We start from the raw sequence: 17,502 nt of genomic DNA on the forward strand, positions 1-17,502 counted from the left end.
TCTGGATATTAGCCCTTTGTCAGATGAGTAGGTTGCAAAAATTTTCTCCCATTCTGTAGGTTGCCTTTTCACTCTGACGGTAGTTTCTTTTGCTGTGCAGAAGCTCTTTAGTTTAGTTAGATCCCATTTGTCAATTTTGGCTTTTGTTGCCATTGCTTTTGGGGTTTTAGACGTGAAGTCCTTGCCCATGCCTATGTCCTGGATGGTATTGCCTAGGTTTTCTTCTAGGGTCCTTATGGTTTTAGGTCTAACATGTAAGTCTTTAATCCATCTTGAATTAATTTTTGTATAAGGTGTAAGGAAGGGATCCAGTTTCAGCTTTCTGCATATGGCTAGCCAGTTTTCCCAGCACCATTTATTAAATAGGGAATCCTTTCCCCATTTCTTGCTTTTGTCAGGTTTGTCAAAGATCAGATGGTTGTAGATGGGTGGTATTAATTCTGAGGGCTCTGTTCTGTTCCATTGGTCTATATCTCTGTTTTGATACCAGTACTATGCTGTTTTGGTTACTGTAGCCTTGTAGTATAGTTTGAAGTCAGGTAGCATGATGCCTCCAGGTTCGTTTTTTTGGTGTAGGATTGACTTGGCAATGTGGGCTCTTTTTTGGTTCCATATGAACTTTAAAGTAGTTTTTTTTCCCAATTCTGTGAAGAAAGTCATTGGTAGCTTGATGGGGATGGCATTAAACCTATAAATTACCTTGGGCAGTATGGCCATTTTCACAATATTGATTCTTCCTATCCATGAGCATGGAATGTTCTTCCATTTGTTTGTATCCTCTTTTATTTCATTGAGCAGTGGTTTGTAGTTCTCCTTGAAGAGGTCCTTTACATCCCTTGTAAGTTGGATTCCTAAGTATTTTATTCTCTTTGAATCAATTGTGAATGGGAGTTCACTCATGATTTGGCTCTCTGTTTGTCTGTTATTGGTGTATAAGAATGCTTGTGATTTTTGCACATTGATTTTGTATCCTGAGACTTTGCTGAATTTGCTTATCAGCTGAAGGAGATTTTGGGCTGAGACGATGGGGTTTTCTAGATATACAATCATGTCATCTGCAAACAGGGACAATTCGACTTCCTGTTTTCCTAATCAAATACCCTTTATTTCCTTCTCCTGCCTGATTGCCCTGGCCAGAACTTCCAACACTATGTTGAATAGGAGTGGTGAGAGAGGGCATCCCTGTCTTGAGCCAGTTTTCAAAGGGAATGCTTCCAGTTTTTGCCCATTCAGTATGATATTGGCTGTGGGTTTGTCATAAATAGCTCTTATTATTTTGAGATACATCCCATCAATACCGAATTTATTGAGAGTTTTTAGCATGAAGGGCTGTTGAATTTTGTCAGAGGCCTTTTCTGCATCTATTGAGATAATCATGTGGTTTTTGTCTTTGGTTCTGTTTATATGCTGTATTACGTTTATTGATTTGTGTATGCTGAACCAGCCTTGCATCCCAGGGATGAAGCCCACTTGATGATGGTGGATAAGCTTTTTGATGTGCTGCTGGATTTGGTTTGCCAGTATTTTATTGAGGATTTTTGCCTCGATGTTCATCAGGGATATTGGTGTAAAATTCTCTTTTTTGGCTGTGTCTCTGCCAGGCTTTGGTATCAGAATGATGCTGGCCTCATAAAATGAGTTAGGGAGGATTCCCTCTTTTTCTGTTGATTGCAATAGTTTCAGAAGGAATGGTACCAGCTCCTTCTTGTACCTCTGGTAGAATTCGGCTGTGAATCCATCTGGTCCTGGACTTTTTTTGGTTGGTAGTTATAGCTTGATTTTGAGTTAGGAGTAAAATAAATCAGTTTTCCTGGGTACGCTTCTGGGAAAAGACAAAAGCAAGGTACTATAATACAGCTGATGCTTGTCTCAGCCTCTTAAATGAATCACAGTGAATAGGAAACACTAGTAAGTTGTTGAAATTGATGTGGTATAGTCAGTAAGGAAGACGGTAAATAAAGAGAACTTTAATATGGAAAAGTACATCTCTTCTGATCCCCAATCTGAAATTAACCAGTCTGAAATTTCTGTTAACCCAGAATAATGCCCTTTTCATATGACTGTGAAAAGGCTGTAAATATCATTATTATTTTTTATTACCTAGAATATATAGTATGATTATTTTCCTGTAAAAAAGCAAAGTCGCAGTAAACAACAATTTTTAAAAACCGTCTCTATTACGGATATTTTCCTCAGGGTATAGTATTTTTCTACATTGTATAATGATAGTTAACATAAAGGAACAGAGTCTGGGATAGGAGAGAGGCATTTTCATTTCTTTCCTTTATCTACTTTTAAAAAAATAGGAAATCAGAGGTATGTCATACTTTTCCAAAATCTTTTAAAATTAAAATTAATGAATAAATATTACTTCTAATTAGTCAATGTTATAATTTGTTAAATAAATACTATCACAACCAATATGCCTAAAAGAAAGCAAATAAAAAATTGTCTGCTGCAGGTTAAATACCACCAAAACAAATAGGACAGTTGGATTTCCTTCTTGGTAAAAAAGGTCAGAGCATATACAGTATAAGTTAATCCACAAAGCAGATAGTCACCATAAATAATAGAGGACAAGCTGCATTTTAAAAGGTAAATAAATGATGAATTCTTTTAATGGCCTAGTACACTGATAAAAATTGGAACGTTTCTAAGACCCTATTTTGTCCCCAGGATTTCCATTATAGGAATTGAATTTTTCAAAAGATATACAGAGAATTTTATTAATATGTTCCCTCTCAAATTATCCATTCAACATAAAATCATGTTTTTATAATAGCCATAAATTTGGAAATTTTTGTATTTTAATTTAGAATAATGCCACTTTATTTCTTGTGTAATCTGTTATCATAGCATGAATCACTCCCTGTTGAAAACTCTCAGAATTTCCTGGGAAAGGAATTGGACAGAAAATTAGTTTCCTATTTGGGAGAATTCTTAGAATTTAAATAAACCTATTGGTTGAACTGAAACCACAAAATTAGCATTTTCTAATTACCACATTTAAATAGCCTAAAGCAAAGAGATCGGCCATCATCTTGATCATCAACACAGCTTGCTTCTCTCCAGTCTTGGGCTTAAGGTACTGCGTTTACATACAGCAAAATTACTATCATTTTACATTATCTAATCTCTTTCTTCCTCTCTTTACTAAGAATATTTGTAATGTTTCCATATGTTTGCAAATATTAAACCTTCTTATGATTTTCTGGCACCTTAAAAGTCCTTTTGCAAATTCTGATACCATTTTAGAGCTTTAGGTGATGAATCAATAGAGTTTTATAAAAATACCAAATCATTTTTTGATAATTTTGTAACTAAAATATTATATATTTTTAAAGTTGATACATAATTTCAGTAGAGACTTGGGGTAAGCTAATTTAAATTATTTTTACCTAATTCTATGAGAAGTTGTTATGCAAACAATTTCTTATTTTTGTAATTATCATAGCAAAAACCATTTCTAGCAGAATATTTCAAGACCATTTTTGTTTCATGTCATTTGGGTAATAAGATTAACTCTACAATGTGAATATCTATCATAAATAATTAGCTATAGATGACTACTTTGTAACGATTATTAAATTTAGATATTCAGAAAGACACAAATAGTATATTTATTTGGGTTCAAAAATATGCCTTCTTTATTAACACATTTAGATTCTAAAATCTGTAGACTGAAGCAATATATATAAATGTCAGCATTAGTATGTTGATTAAGGTGTGAACAAATAGCATGTGTGACCTGATTTTTTTTTCTAATGATTTCTCTGGAAACCATTTTCCCAGTACATGTGGATGTCCATATTTCTGGGTTCTTGCAATTTAATGAAACTCTAGAAATCAAATATAAGACATGTCAATATTTTGATTCTATCCAATTCAATCATGTTTATATATTTATGTCATGAATATTCCAATGTAGCAAAACACGAAGTTATGGCTGGATTCTTTTTTTAAAAATTGAAAGAGATCAATAGCTTTTACATAACGTGCAGACAGGATTTTTCATGAAGACTCTAAAAGAAAAGAATGCTCTCAAATAGATTTAAAAGAGAAACTCATTTTCAAAACTTTTCAATAAAATTAAATTCCAGTTCTCAGCGGATTTAACTTTATTGCCCACTTTAGAAAATCTGATTTGTCATCTAGGAGGAAAAGTATTTTCTTTTTTCAATTGTATTTCAATATTAGCACTTCTTTATTTCTCCAAGCCATATTATTACATTAAGAACAAAATGTTATGTTTTAAAGTGTTAGTGAAGAAAAATGTTTGTAAGAAATTAGTATTTCTAAATAATATAAGAACTAAGAAAAATAACTAGAATGATAAACATTGATATTGAGTAGTAAAGTTTTTAAAATCTTAAGTTTATAAAAATTCACATTACAGCTCCTCAAGTCAGCCTATTTTTATCATAATTTGCTCCGTTGTTGAAAAATCAAGAATTTTTTTCAGGAAACAAATTTAACATAATAATATCTAACTCTTTCTTTTTTGTTCTCTTACATAGGCTCTGATAACCATGAGGCTTCTCATTCTCACCTGTCTTGTGGCTGTTGCTCTTGCCAGGCCTGTAAGTTCAGTAGAGAATTTAGAAAGCCTTAGGCTCTTGTTAGAAATGACCTGACACTTCATCAAACATAGGATACCCAGAGAAATAATCTTAAAGCACTGGATGATCTCTAATCGGCCTCTGAAGTCTTGACAATAGAAATGCAGTAATGCTTCACATTTTCATCATTATTGCATAGTCCACTGAGAGCCTTAACTCTGAATAAAACGTCTGACTTGAATTATAAGCACCCCACAATAAAAAAGTGCTAAAAATTTAAAAGTAAGAAAAAGAATAAGGTAGTGCACAACATAATAAATAGCAACAATCAATGTGATTAGGCCCGTTCCTTGAATCTACTACAAAATTCTCATATTTCTAAAAATGTAATAGTTGTCCAACATTTCTTTACCAAATATAACACAAAGCCACATGTTCCAATGTATCCTACTTTTGGAATCAAAGTCAAACCCTCATTTGAGATGGCTTGTGTCAACTTTTCTTCCCCCCAGAAAGGATAGAAAACTAGGGTGATTCAGCTAATTGAGTGATCAATTTATTGTGGTCACTGTAGACAATGAAACTAGATAATGTGAATTAAAATTACCTTTCTTCTCAAAAAGAATGTTTATATCAATTAGATGGTATGTGAACCATAAAGTTTCTCTGTTCTCCTGTTGTGTGTAGTTAATGAATGAGAAGAATAAACAGGAATCACCTGACTGGAAAAAACACCAGTTTAGAGGGATGATAAGAGATATTTGGACACTGAAATTATCTCATACAGAAGCAAAATTTCTGAAATGCAGATATAGTCTGTTATTTACACTGACAGACTTGCTATCTAAATTCTCCTTTAGAAAGTGCAGAATCAGTAATTGTCAACTTCTGAACCAATAGTCTTTGTTTATGCCATAAACTAAACATCAATAGAAAGAAATCTCTGCTTTCAAGTTACCAAAACAATGACAAAACTTCCTCAGGAATGAACTGTCTGAGCAGGTCTTATCTTGTCATTCTACCAGCAAGTGGGGAAAAGCAGCCCAGAAAATAGATGTTACACTTTTATTCCAAAGGAAATAATAGGGTTCTTTGTTTATTTGTTTATGTCACTGTTCAACATGAAGTCTTGTCTCCACACTCAAAATGCAGATTGAGATCAATTTTCATATAATTTAAGTGATGATAAAAATAAAACCCAGAAAACGTTTGAATTAGGAAATTATATTTTGCCCAACATTTTTTATACTAGTTTAAAATCATCTTTAGAACTATGGTGTAATATAAATAGTTCAGAAAACTAAATAAATTGTTTATTATTCTGGATTCAAACTAACCCAGAATTTTTACTTTTTAAAAGACATTTTACACAGTTTTCTCAACTACCAGCCATAATCTAAAGAAAGGAAGTGATTATTTTCCTTTGATATTTGTCTAAAAATAATTATGATTTCTTTCTTTTTCCCTGAAGTCCCAGAGAAACTTGGTCTCTGACAAATATTGCTATTAAAACACATACCTTTTGAAAATAGCAGTGTCAAAAATCATTGTATTATATGTGTATTATTATATTGTTATTGTCATTTTAGTTACTTTTTGTTTTACAATTCTTGCATTGTTTTTCACAGAAACTTCCTCTTAGATACCCAGAACGCCTTCAGGTAAATACTCTATTCTGCATTCCAAGAACTCACTCTAATTGTGAAGCACAGACTCCAAATGTGCTCTTCCCTTCTCTATGAAACAGCCTGCTTCACTTTTGCTGACGCATCATTTCTTTAGTTCAAGCACTGCCAGATGGTATTTGCTGTCACAAAACTTAGAGGACGGCACACTGACTTAGATAAACATTTATGTTAATAAAAATCTTATTTTTATTCCAGAGAAATAGTTAATTAAACAGAATGTGTTAACATGTTTATTTTAATGTATTCTTGCTTTTTTCACTGTTACACATGTTCAAGCATGTGATTTACAGTTTGGTCTCATTTGATATGTTGAATCTTGAATTAGTTACTTCTACCACAACTTTCTATGAGCACAATTAATCCTACTTTCTGTCCTGCAATTGGAATAATACCATTTAAAATTTATTATTTTTTACAGAATCCATCAGAGAGCAGTGAGGTAAGCTCTGTTTATAGGGAGTCAAGATTCTCTCTTCCTTTTTCTCTCTTTCAGTTACTGTCATGCATGTTGAATGTCTTATTCTTTACAATTTTTATTTCCCTTCAAATGCATCCAACAACTCAAGTACCTGGATTGCTCTCTAAATTCTGTTTTGATGAAATTCCTATTCGACTTCTTAGCCATTTTGGAAAGCATAGACTTATTAAATTTACTGGCCTTGTGAAGAAGGAACTAATTAAGGTGTAGGTGTTCTTTAGATTGTAGAATTAGATCATAAAACTAAAACTAATTATTTGTTCTTCTACCTAAGAAATCAGTTGGTTTACTGAATTAAATGGAGCATTTGTGTTCAAATGAGAATAATGTGGTTTTTTGGTGTTTTTATTATTTTTATAATTCACAATTTAATTTTAATAAGAAATTATCAAAGAAGGAAAGTTTCTCAGGCTTCTTCTGGTAAGTGTTACCCACTTATTCTTAAAAGAAGAAACATACTTTTCTGGGAAAAATTATTTAATTTTTGTTTATAAAAATGTTTTTTTCACTGGGTGCAGTGGCTCACACCTGTAATCCCAACACTTTGAGAGGCTGAGGCAGGAGGATTGCTTGAGCCCAGGAATTCGAGATGAGCCTAAGCAACATAACCAAACCCCGTCTCTACAAAAAAAATTTTGAAAAAAAAAAAATAGTCAGATGTGGTGGCATGCACTTGTGGTCCCAGCCACTTGGGAAGCTGAGGTGTAAGGGTCACTTGAACATGGGAGGTTAAAGCTGCAATGAGTCGTGATAGCACAAGGGCAACAGAGCAAGAAATTGCCTTAAAAAAAAGTGTTTTTTTGTTGTTGTTGTTTAAGCTAAGTTGATCAACCCTTCCCATCATTCAGTCATCCAAACGCCCAGAAAGAATATAAAAGCAAGATATGCATATGTTAAAGAGCTGCTTTATATTTTAATTTGTACCTAAACGTTTGCCTCTCCAAAACACTCTGCTCTCCTTTCCATGACGTATGTAGAGGTTTACAATTTCCTTACTCCTTATAATAGAATGCTCTTAACTATAAATAATACATATGTGTCATATTCTCTATAATTTTTTGACTTAATTGTTGAATAGAAGAACATCACATTTTAATTCAAGGACATTATCTAAATGATTTGATAGATGAACTCAACTATGAATGAATTTTAACATAATTTTTTTTGGCAGCCTATACCATTAGAATCAAGAGAGACAAGAAAGACTCCACAGAATTTACCATACAATTAACAAAGGGAAGTAAGTGTTAAAATCAGGAGACTCAGAACAGTGCCTAAAACAAAGTGAAAGTCAAGGATAACAAATTTGAGTGGAACAAACTTAAAAATATTATTAAATGCGCATTTACATACTAGCCTTACACAAGGAAAGTGTAGGGAAACACCACTTAAAGGTTAGAAATGATACAATAAGGAATCATAGTTCATTTGTGAAAAATAAATTTATTTTTAAATTTGTATCAGCACTAATGAATTCTGCTGAGAATTCTGAAGACTACTGATTTGATTGACTTAATTGTGTAGTGAGAAAGACCCCTTAAGATTAGAAATGATATAATAAGGAATATTAGTTCATTCAGGAAAAATGGATTTATTTTTAAATTTGTATCAGCACGATGTGAAGTACAGTTTCTCATAGATTTCCACTCATTTATGTCTTGTTTCACTAATATTGTTTATCTTTTCTTTTTTATCCCTAAGGAATACATCAATGGTATGAACAGGGTAAGAAACATCAATGAAATTTAAATTATGTTAAAAGTTTGTTTTCATGAAAACATATTTTACAAGGTACACTTTATTGATTTTAGCAGAGAAACATTCTGAGAGAAAAACAGAGTGATGAAATCAAGGTACCAAAGTTTTTCTTGAAAGAGTATGGCAAAAGTATATATTCTTGTAGTAGAAAAAAAGTTTTCATTTAGGAAAAAAAAAGCATTTTTCTATGGTTTTGTCCTTTCCTTGAACTTTTCACTCATACATTTGTAGTGACTAATGGAGTCTGCTGAGAATTCTGAAGATAATGATTTCATTGACTTAATTGTGCAACTGTGATGAAACAAGGCATTAGTGTGAATGAATGAAATAACAAATAAACAAATAAATGCGATTATGTATTCACATTTATCACCAAAATTAAAGTAATGCTTTATCAAGGGTATTATATGAAGTAATACAATATCTGGCTCAAGAATATTTACATAGTCATACTCAATTATTTTCTTTAATCATAACATCTTTGATTTGGATTGTCTACTAGTTTTCTAGTAGAATTGGTATTGAGAGAGCAGGTGCTCAAACTTTATGAGATAAAATATATATCTTCTTAACAATCTTTCACACCTGACTGATTGACTGTCTTGGCAGGATACTAGGAATGAGTCTATTGAGGTGAGACCCTTTGTTTTAAAATTATTAAACCAATATGAGGAAAAGAAACAATACATATTTCCCAAAATAAATTATTATTTTAAATAAAAACTATGGCAGATAACTCTAATTCAAAGAAAGAAAAGATATACTGTATCATACATTGGCCAGAATAACCAAACCAACACAAATATTTTAAATTTAAATTCTATGGATAATGTCACTGATCTCTGGGTTGCTGTAGTCATGAAAACTGAGCAAAACATACTAGATGGAGCAAGTTCTTTCGCTTAGGTATTTACACACCATTGAATCAGTGCTCTCCTTTAGTCCAGTTGTATTTACTGCATGAGCTTCAGTGCAGTGTCCTGCTCAGAATCCAGAAGCCAAGTTTTAAAAGAGGGAAAACAAAAAGTCATGCTGGATAAAGGAAAATGTAAACTTGTTTTCACTGATTTACTACAATATAGAGGAATCCAAAACGTTTTATTTAAACTTCAAAATGCAGATTCATTTAGCTCAGAGATAAAGTAGGCAGTTTTTTTAGTTTTTCTTATTACTTTTCTATTGTCTCAGTTTTCTATTTTCTTTGACATCCATTTTATTTGGTAATCATTACTTTTGTATTTGACTATTTGTCATGAAAAATGAAATTGATTATCTTTTCTTTCTTAAGAACTGTGTTATGGCAGAGCCTGAGGTAAGACCCATTCATTCTAGGGAACTCTACACTTACGTATCAAACATAGTATATGCAGCATGCTTCATTTTAAAAAGACTGTCTTCTGAAATTAAGCAAAATAAGAAACTGAATTTTAAAATGTTAACATTTTAATTTTAAATTAATCCTAGTCTAATTTTAACTTATTGAACTTCTCAAACAGGAATATTATACTCAAGAATGTACAATGTTGTGCTAGATAAAGTTGACATTGGAAGACGGAATTTAAGCCATTTAAATAATAATTAGTAAAAAGATCGCTCATTCATTAAAATATAAAATAAAAACAAAAGGTGCATGGATGTTTAAAATGAGAGTCCCACAGAATGCTGACTCTGACATCCCAGGGCATGAGATTACTTTTTAATTTTAGATACAAGTGCATGTATGTAAGATTTTTACATGAGTATGTTAGACACAGGTAGTGAGCATACTACCCAACAGGTATAGGTTGGTGCAAAAGTTATTGTGCTTTTTACCATTAAAAATAATGGCAATATTATTAGGTTGGTGCAAAAGTAATTGCAGTTTTTACAAAGTAATGGCAAGAACCTCAATTACTTTTGCACCAACCTAATAGTTTGTCAACCCACGCCCCTCTCCCTCTCCTTGGGCAGAAAGAATGTATGGCAGCAATTACCTAGGATCAGTGAGCTATACTACCTACTCTACAAATATATTTTTTTAAATGCTGACTTATTACATATGGTTAATCAACCATCCCCAGAGTAAAGTCTGTTGAATATTAAAATTAATCTGTTAAAATATGTATGTATTTGGGAAGTAAAATTATATATATATATAAATATAAACATAAATGACTTTGAAGAAAAAGTAAATATTTCAAAGTAAATATTTTAAAAGCTAATGTAATTTTAATTTCATCTTAAGATTGTGCATTGTATTTAATGTTTCCATTTTATTCACATCAAAGAAGCCCCAAGGACAGATGAGAATAGATGTTTAACCCAGCGTTCTGGGTACCCAGCTAAATATGGTTCTTTCTTAGAGGTTTCATTTTTGTCACAAAAATCTATGTAAATTTTGCATTCTACTCAATGATAAACTTGTGTTTGTTTTCCTAAATTAAAAACAATTGTTTTTAAGTTTTTATGTTCCCAGATAAGTTATTAAACCTACTGCCATAATTTTTCAAGTAAAATTGACACTCCAAGAAAATACAATATAGTACGCCTGAATTTTTCCATACCACTTATTCAATTATAATGTTACCATGGTAAGTATTTCACCATGATGATATGGAACTAGTTTCCTTTGAATTCTAAAAATCCCAGGGGATAATTAACACTAGATTTCTTTCTTTTAGAAGACGGAATCCAGCATCAGTTCATCAAGTGAGGTAAATAATTTTGATATTAATTCTGTGTCCCAATTAATTTAAAAAATTATGAAAACTTGTACCGTGAGGATTACATATCCCATAAGGTCTCATTGTACAAGGCAGTGTATATGTGGCACTATTCTAGTTTTAGCATGTGAGTAGCTATCCAAAAGAAGTAAGAAAGCAATTGTTTGTCAGAGACAAATTGACAAAATTATTTCTCGGCAAACAATCTTATCTGGCCATCTGTGATGTCCAAATTATTTATTTAACCAATTACTTTGTCTTTCACAGATTTTGTTAAAACTCAATCTTGTCATTAAAAATTCTAACAACTACCATGCTTATAAACCCATGAAGTAAACATTTCATAAACCATTTAGAATTTAACCAATTCTAGATTAATCAGACACTGGACTCCTCTAGCTACTCTCCACCCTTTGCCCTGTGTTTATCTTGAGAAAAAAAAGCCTACATAAAAAGTGGTGCGGTTTTTCCTTTGACTTTGGGAGAAGACCTTCATGCAAGTTACCAAAATAAAACCAACTCAGTTAAGTGGGGTTTCTGTTAATTGAATAAAGATCATTACTTCACATCCACCCCCAACGTTTGGAGCAATGTAGTGGTTAAAGCAGTGAGAAAAGGAAAAGCAATGTGATTATAATATGTGGTTCAAATTATTAACCTTGTCTCAATTTTTTGGGAATTTATCACTAAAATCAATTTACTGCAATTATTTAGTAACAGTTTTGTTGATTCATATTTTAACTTTAAATGTAAATTAATGTCATGAAATTAAAACTATGCATGTTTTTATTTTTTTAAAGGAAATTTCTCTCAGTAAGTGTGCGGTAAGACATATTTGCTAAATTTAAAATATACTAATATTTTCCAGGATAAATTAAAATGCACTTACTTTCACACACACAGACACACACACACACACACACACCAAGGGAAGACATGCTATACCAATGTCATCTGGAAAAGTGGCATTAAAGTTTTATCAAAGGCAAATAAATATACCAAGGAATGAGTGAGAATGTTGTATTAATAAATTATTTATCCTTTTCAATATCTGCTAGACTTTATTGTAACTAGTCTGATGGGATCCAGATGTTTTCTTATTCCCCCTCTAAAAATAAAGCTAGCGACTTTTTTTTATCCCAGGTATCTAATTCACAGTTTCAGTTGAATATTTGTAATTTATAGTCTCCTTTTGAATCTACATAACATAGTATTTAAGTGGCAGTCTATAGATCTGGTTACACTTGAGTTCAACTCATAGCTCTACCTTTTACACATATGTGATGTTGAACTGTTCACTTTCCCAGTGTAAGTCTATAACTAAATCCTAAAATGGCAATAATAATAAATATTAGATGATGTAAAGCAATTAATGTAATCCATGACACAGAGCAAACTGTCAATAAATGTTGGATAGCATTTGAAAAATTATTTTCCCTGTCCATTTAATATTCTAATCTAATTTGGCCAAAGTTAAATCTTCACAGTCAGAAAACAAAAAAACAGTTTTAACTTTCTTAATAATTCTGATATATTGTAACTAAAATTGGCTGGTACTAATTTATATCAGACAGAATTATAATTTAAACTCAAGAAATTGCTTTTTAAAATGTTTTTAAAAGGGAATAATGGAAGAGGTCCAAATTATTTGGGGTAGAAATGGCACTCAGGTGTAATAGTTCCTCATTCTCTACCCTTGGGAAAGAGCATTGTAAGATTCTTGTTTCATCATATGAAAATGATGGGGTTGGACTGAATGACATCCAAACAATTGAGAATATTTTTCTTTTTAAATAGGAACAGTTTTGTAGACTGAACGAATACAACCAACTTCAGCTGGTAATATTTTATTCATTATAATACAAAATCATGTTCTACTATAGAATTAAAACATATTGAATTTTAAATTGGGGCCATTTCTAAATATTTTTTTATTTTTCTTAAGAAATTATTTATTTTAGCCTTGCCCAATAATTGGCAAGTTATTTGTATGATTGCCTGCATATTTGCTGGCAATGCTCATTCTCTTTATTCCTGGACTAAAGTTCTATATATTATCCACACTTACTAACCAGGGAGAAAGTGACTACATTCTACCGCAAATCCACTTTTAACCTCCCGGATGATACATTATGTCCTGGTTGAGAATTTCACAAATATGCTTACCTGTGAAATCACAGATATGTCAAATAAACCTTCCATTTAAGGAAACAGGATAGATTCTGGGAAAGGAAACAGGAATGCTAAACATCAGATTTGCTTCTGTCAAAACTCACATAATCTGCTTATCACTGGTTTTGACCCTTTTGAGTACATAAAAGTCTTTCTTTTGGGAGGACAATAAAAACCTTTCAGTTACTACAAATGAATTTGACATAATGAAGACTTTGAGAAATGCTTGGTTTTAGTTTAGCAAAATTACATGCTAGCATTTTTAATCATTATCAGTAGAGGAAGATGAAAACCAATAATGAATTTAATTTGGACCCTAACTGTACTCTTGTTTCCATTTTCAGGTAACTTGTGTTTAAAATAGTATCCAAATAAATTTAAACACATCAGCACCCCAATAAAATTCATCATTATTGATCTAGAAAATTACCTGAATAATATATTTTAGTACCATAGTTATGATATGGCTAGTCTGTAACCTCCCCAACTGTTAGAACCTACTTGTCCTCCTGAGAGATTTTGTAGTATTTTACAGTGGTATCTCCAGTATTTAACATTTTCCCTGAACAAATGAAGGTACCCAGCAAATGTTTCTTATTAAAGAGTAAATAAAATGAAAATACTAAAACAGAATGCTTTCTCCTCCCTAGCAAGCTGTCCATGCCCAGGTGAGATTATTTATTAAATCTAAAGTATTTTAGTGTTTCCTTCATGTGTTATGTTTTTATAATGCATGCTTCTTTTTTTAACATAAATATATTCTGAGAGAGTGTTCTACCAACACTATCTGGTAACATTTTACTTAAAAGTCACAAAAGATAAAATTTAAATAATTAATAAATAGCCATAAATAGAAAAATATGTAGTCCTAGAGAAATGGTAGGTTATTATTTATCCTCAGAGTATGAACCTTACTAATTGTTTATTTTTCCAAACTATAGTGAGCTTAGCCTTTAGCTAAAATTTTTTTCTGACATTAGAAAATAAAAAGTGTTTTGACATTTTTTCCTAATTGTGGCATAGAATACAGTCTATTCTAAATTTCATGAATGATGTTATGTATACTTCTGGTGCAATGTAAGATAAATGTACTGTACCAGAAGATGTCTAAGTAATTTAGAATGTGTTTCCTTTTACGCAGGAGCAAATTCACAGAATGAATGAAAACAGCCATGTCCAAGTGGTAATATTTTGCTTAATATATTACAAAACGATAATATTTTGTTAAGCTTAAACATGTTTGCTCTTAAATAGCCCCCTACTCTTGAAGAGATTTTTTTCTTCTCAAACATTTTTCACTCCCAACTTAAATCTCAGTTCTGACAACTTCTAAGCATATGACCTTGAGCACATTGTGTATTCTCTTGGACCTTTGGTTTCTCATTTGTGGAGAAAAACAATATGTGTCTATCAATTTATTTCCTCCTCCAAAACTCCCATGTCTTGATGTTTACAGTGACATATTGTGTCTTCACATTTAAAGATAATAACTGTATGTTTAATTCAGTGTCTCTTGTCCATTAATGATTCAATTTATATACAACACGCTAATTAAAAAAAAAAAAACATGTAAAGAAAGCCATGGAACATCCTCCGTATGAATGCAACTAGAGAAAGAAACTTTTAGTTCCTCACAGTACATCAAATTTTACCCTCAATTTTTTTTTCTGAAATTCTGTAATCACTTTCACTGGCTAAAGTAAAAAGAAAATAAAGACAAGTATTCTCTTCATTTGGGCCCCAAAGAATTACTTGGTCTTAACTTTCCATGTGAATATTATTATTATTATTATTATTATTATTATTATTATTATTACTATTATGAGACAGATTCTCACACTGTTGCTGAGCTGGAGTGCAGTGGTGCAATCTTAGGTCCCTGCAACCTCCGCCTCCCGGGTTCTAGTGATGCTCATACCTTAGCATCCCAAAGTAGGTGGGATTACCGGTGAGCATCACAATGCCCAGCTAATTTTTGTATTTTTAGTAGAGACAGGTTTTCACCATGTTAGCCAGGCTGGTCTCAAACTCCTGACCTCAAGTGATCCTCTCGCCTTGGCCTCCCAAAGTGCTGGGATTACAGGCATGACCTATTACTTCAATGTAATTATTTTAAAAAAGAGTGTGACAACTATATATGCATTTTTCATATTAATGAGGGTTTGGAGTAGCAATAATTTGACCTATCCTCATGTTCAGTTGGATGTAAATTACTAAACTAGTGCCTTAGTTTGTTTTGTGCTGCTATAGCAGAATACCACAGACTGAGTAATTTATAATGAACAGGAATTTACTTGGTTAACAGTTGTGGAGGCTGTAAGTCCAAGATTGAGAGGCCAACATCTGTCAAGCAAGGGCCTTCTTGTTGCATCATCCCATGGTGGAAGAGCAAAAAAGAATACACAAGAGAGGGTCAAACTCAGTCAAAACAAACTCACCCTTGCAACAGTGAGCCCACTCCTATGATAATACCATTAATTAATTTGTGAGAGCAGAGCCCTTGTGAACTAATCACTTCTTCAAGGTCCCACTTCTCATCACTGTTGCATTGCATGTTAAGTTTCCAATATATGATCTTTGGGAAACACATTCAAATCATAGAAACTTATTTCTGTCTGTCTGTCTGTCTGTCTGTATCTCTCTCTCTCTCTGTCCCACTTCTCATCACTGTTGCATTTCATGTTAAGTTTCCAACATATGATCTTTGGGAAACACATTCAAATCATAGAAACTTATTTCTGTCTGTCTGTCTGTCTGTCTCTCTCTCTCTCTCTCTCTGTCCCACTTCTCATCACTGTTGCATTGCATGTTAAGTTTCCAACATATGATCTTTGGGAAACACATTCAAATCATAGAAACTTATTTCTGTCTGCCTGTCTGTCTGTCTGTCTCTCTCTCTCTGTCTCTCTCTGTCGGTCTCTCTATTAAGAACAGGGCCAATTCTATCTTGAGGTAGTTACCTTATTTTATCTTAAAAAATTCCAGATTTTATATTTGTTTTAATCTTTACATAGGCAGGTGTCCACAGCAAAATTTTAAATGCTTTTAAAGTTTTTCCTAATTCCAGCAAAGAACATCCACCTGAATATGTAGAGAATTATAAGCAACTGTTTCTATGTACAATGCAATTATTAGTATGTAGAAAAAATTAAGTGTAATCTCATTATGAATCAACAGAAGCAACTATTTGAAAATTATAGAAAGGAAAATAGTTTTGGCCCCGAAACTCTAGTGTTTGAAAAGAACACTGGCCTAGGAATTAAAGAATTATTATTTTTTTTCTGTTCCTGGCATTTCTGAAAGACAGCTATGTTGACCCCGGGTGTGGGGCCTATACTTTGACCCCAGTGGCTTTAAGGAAAATTATAGAACTAAATGGCAAAAATACCCATGAGTTTATAACGTAAGTAATAATGAAATGTATGCTTCTACTCTCTTCTGGGCTCTGATAAGTGGACCTGTGAGTAATGTGGGTTCTTGGAGTTCAGTCTTAAATAGTGTCCTTAAAAAAGTGATTTATTCATTGCCCCTCAGGTATCTTAAAAGAGCACCTTCTGAAAGTTTCTTCAACATGGTTAAAGAAATAGAAGATTTTGATTTATTCTTTCCCCTCACAGAGTAATCATCTTTTATCATGCTAACAGGCATCTTGGAAATGAATGAAATGTATTGATATTTTTCAGGGACTGAAAACAGCAATTGCTCATACACTGTTGCTTTTCAAATGTTTTTCCCTCTAGCCTTTCCAGCAGCTTAACCAACTTGCTGCCTACCCCTATGCTGTTTGGTACTATCCACAAATCATGCAGTATGTTCCTTTCCCATCGTTTTCCGACATCTCCAATCCCACTGCTCCTGAAAATTATGAAAAAAATAACGTCATGCTATAGTGGTGGTAAGTTCATTTAAATTACCACATCTTGATGTTCTACCAAAGGAATGAAATAGAATAGCTTGGAGAAGATACCGTAAGAACAGATTTAGATTAAACATGGCAAATCAATGCCTACTGCAAAGGACTAATATGTTCTGAAATGGAAAATTGATAATATTTTCTGGCACTTGTGGCTAATATTATCAATTTCTTAGTAACATGTGGAACAGTATTATCTATTCTATAAGTGATATTTATTCTAATGAGGGTG

General features: G+C 32.4%; 1 protein-coding gene across 1 annotated transcript; it reads left to right on the top strand.

Moving 5' to 3' along the window:
- Nucleotides 1–3,058: 3,058 nt before the first annotated feature.
- CSN1S1 (casein alpha s1) lies at nucleotides 3,059–17,247 on the top strand. Its single transcript, XM_063664403.1, has 13 exons — nucleotides 3,059–3,085; nucleotides 4,518–4,580; nucleotides 6,188–6,220; nucleotides 6,666–6,686; nucleotides 8,427–8,450; nucleotides 8,537–8,578; nucleotides 9,772–9,795; nucleotides 11,144–11,176; nucleotides 11,986–12,009; nucleotides 12,983–13,024; nucleotides 14,008–14,025; nucleotides 14,499–14,540; nucleotides 17,098–17,247. The coding sequence occupies exons 2-13, from the start codon at nucleotides 4,530–4,532 to the stop codon at nucleotides 17,245–17,247; spliced, it is 504 nt and encodes a 167-aa protein (XP_063520473.1). The 5' UTR covers nucleotides 3,059–3,085; nucleotides 4,518–4,529.
- Nucleotides 17,248–17,502: the final 255 nt, after the last annotated feature.

The sequence above is a fragment of the Pongo pygmaeus genome, chromosome 3, assembly GCF_028885625.2.
Source record: "Pongo pygmaeus isolate AG05252 chromosome 3, NHGRI_mPonPyg2-v2.0_pri, whole genome shotgun sequence".
NCBI classification, from domain to species: Eukaryota; Metazoa; Chordata; class Mammalia; order Primates; family Hominidae; genus Pongo; species Pongo pygmaeus.

Coding starts and splice junctions, on each gene's coding strand:
- CSN1S1 (XM_063664403.1), top strand. CDS start 4,530: ATGAGGCTTCTCATTCTCACCTGTCTTGTGGCTGTTGCTCTTGCCAGG. Junction 12,010..12,982: donor TTTCTCTCAGTAAGTGTGCG/GTAAGACATATT, acceptor CTTTTTAAATAG/GAACAGTTTTGTAGACTGAA. Junction 14,541..17,097: donor AAAACAGCCATGTCCAAGTG/GTAATATTTTGC, acceptor TTTTCCCTCTAG/CCTTTCCAGCAGCTTAACCA.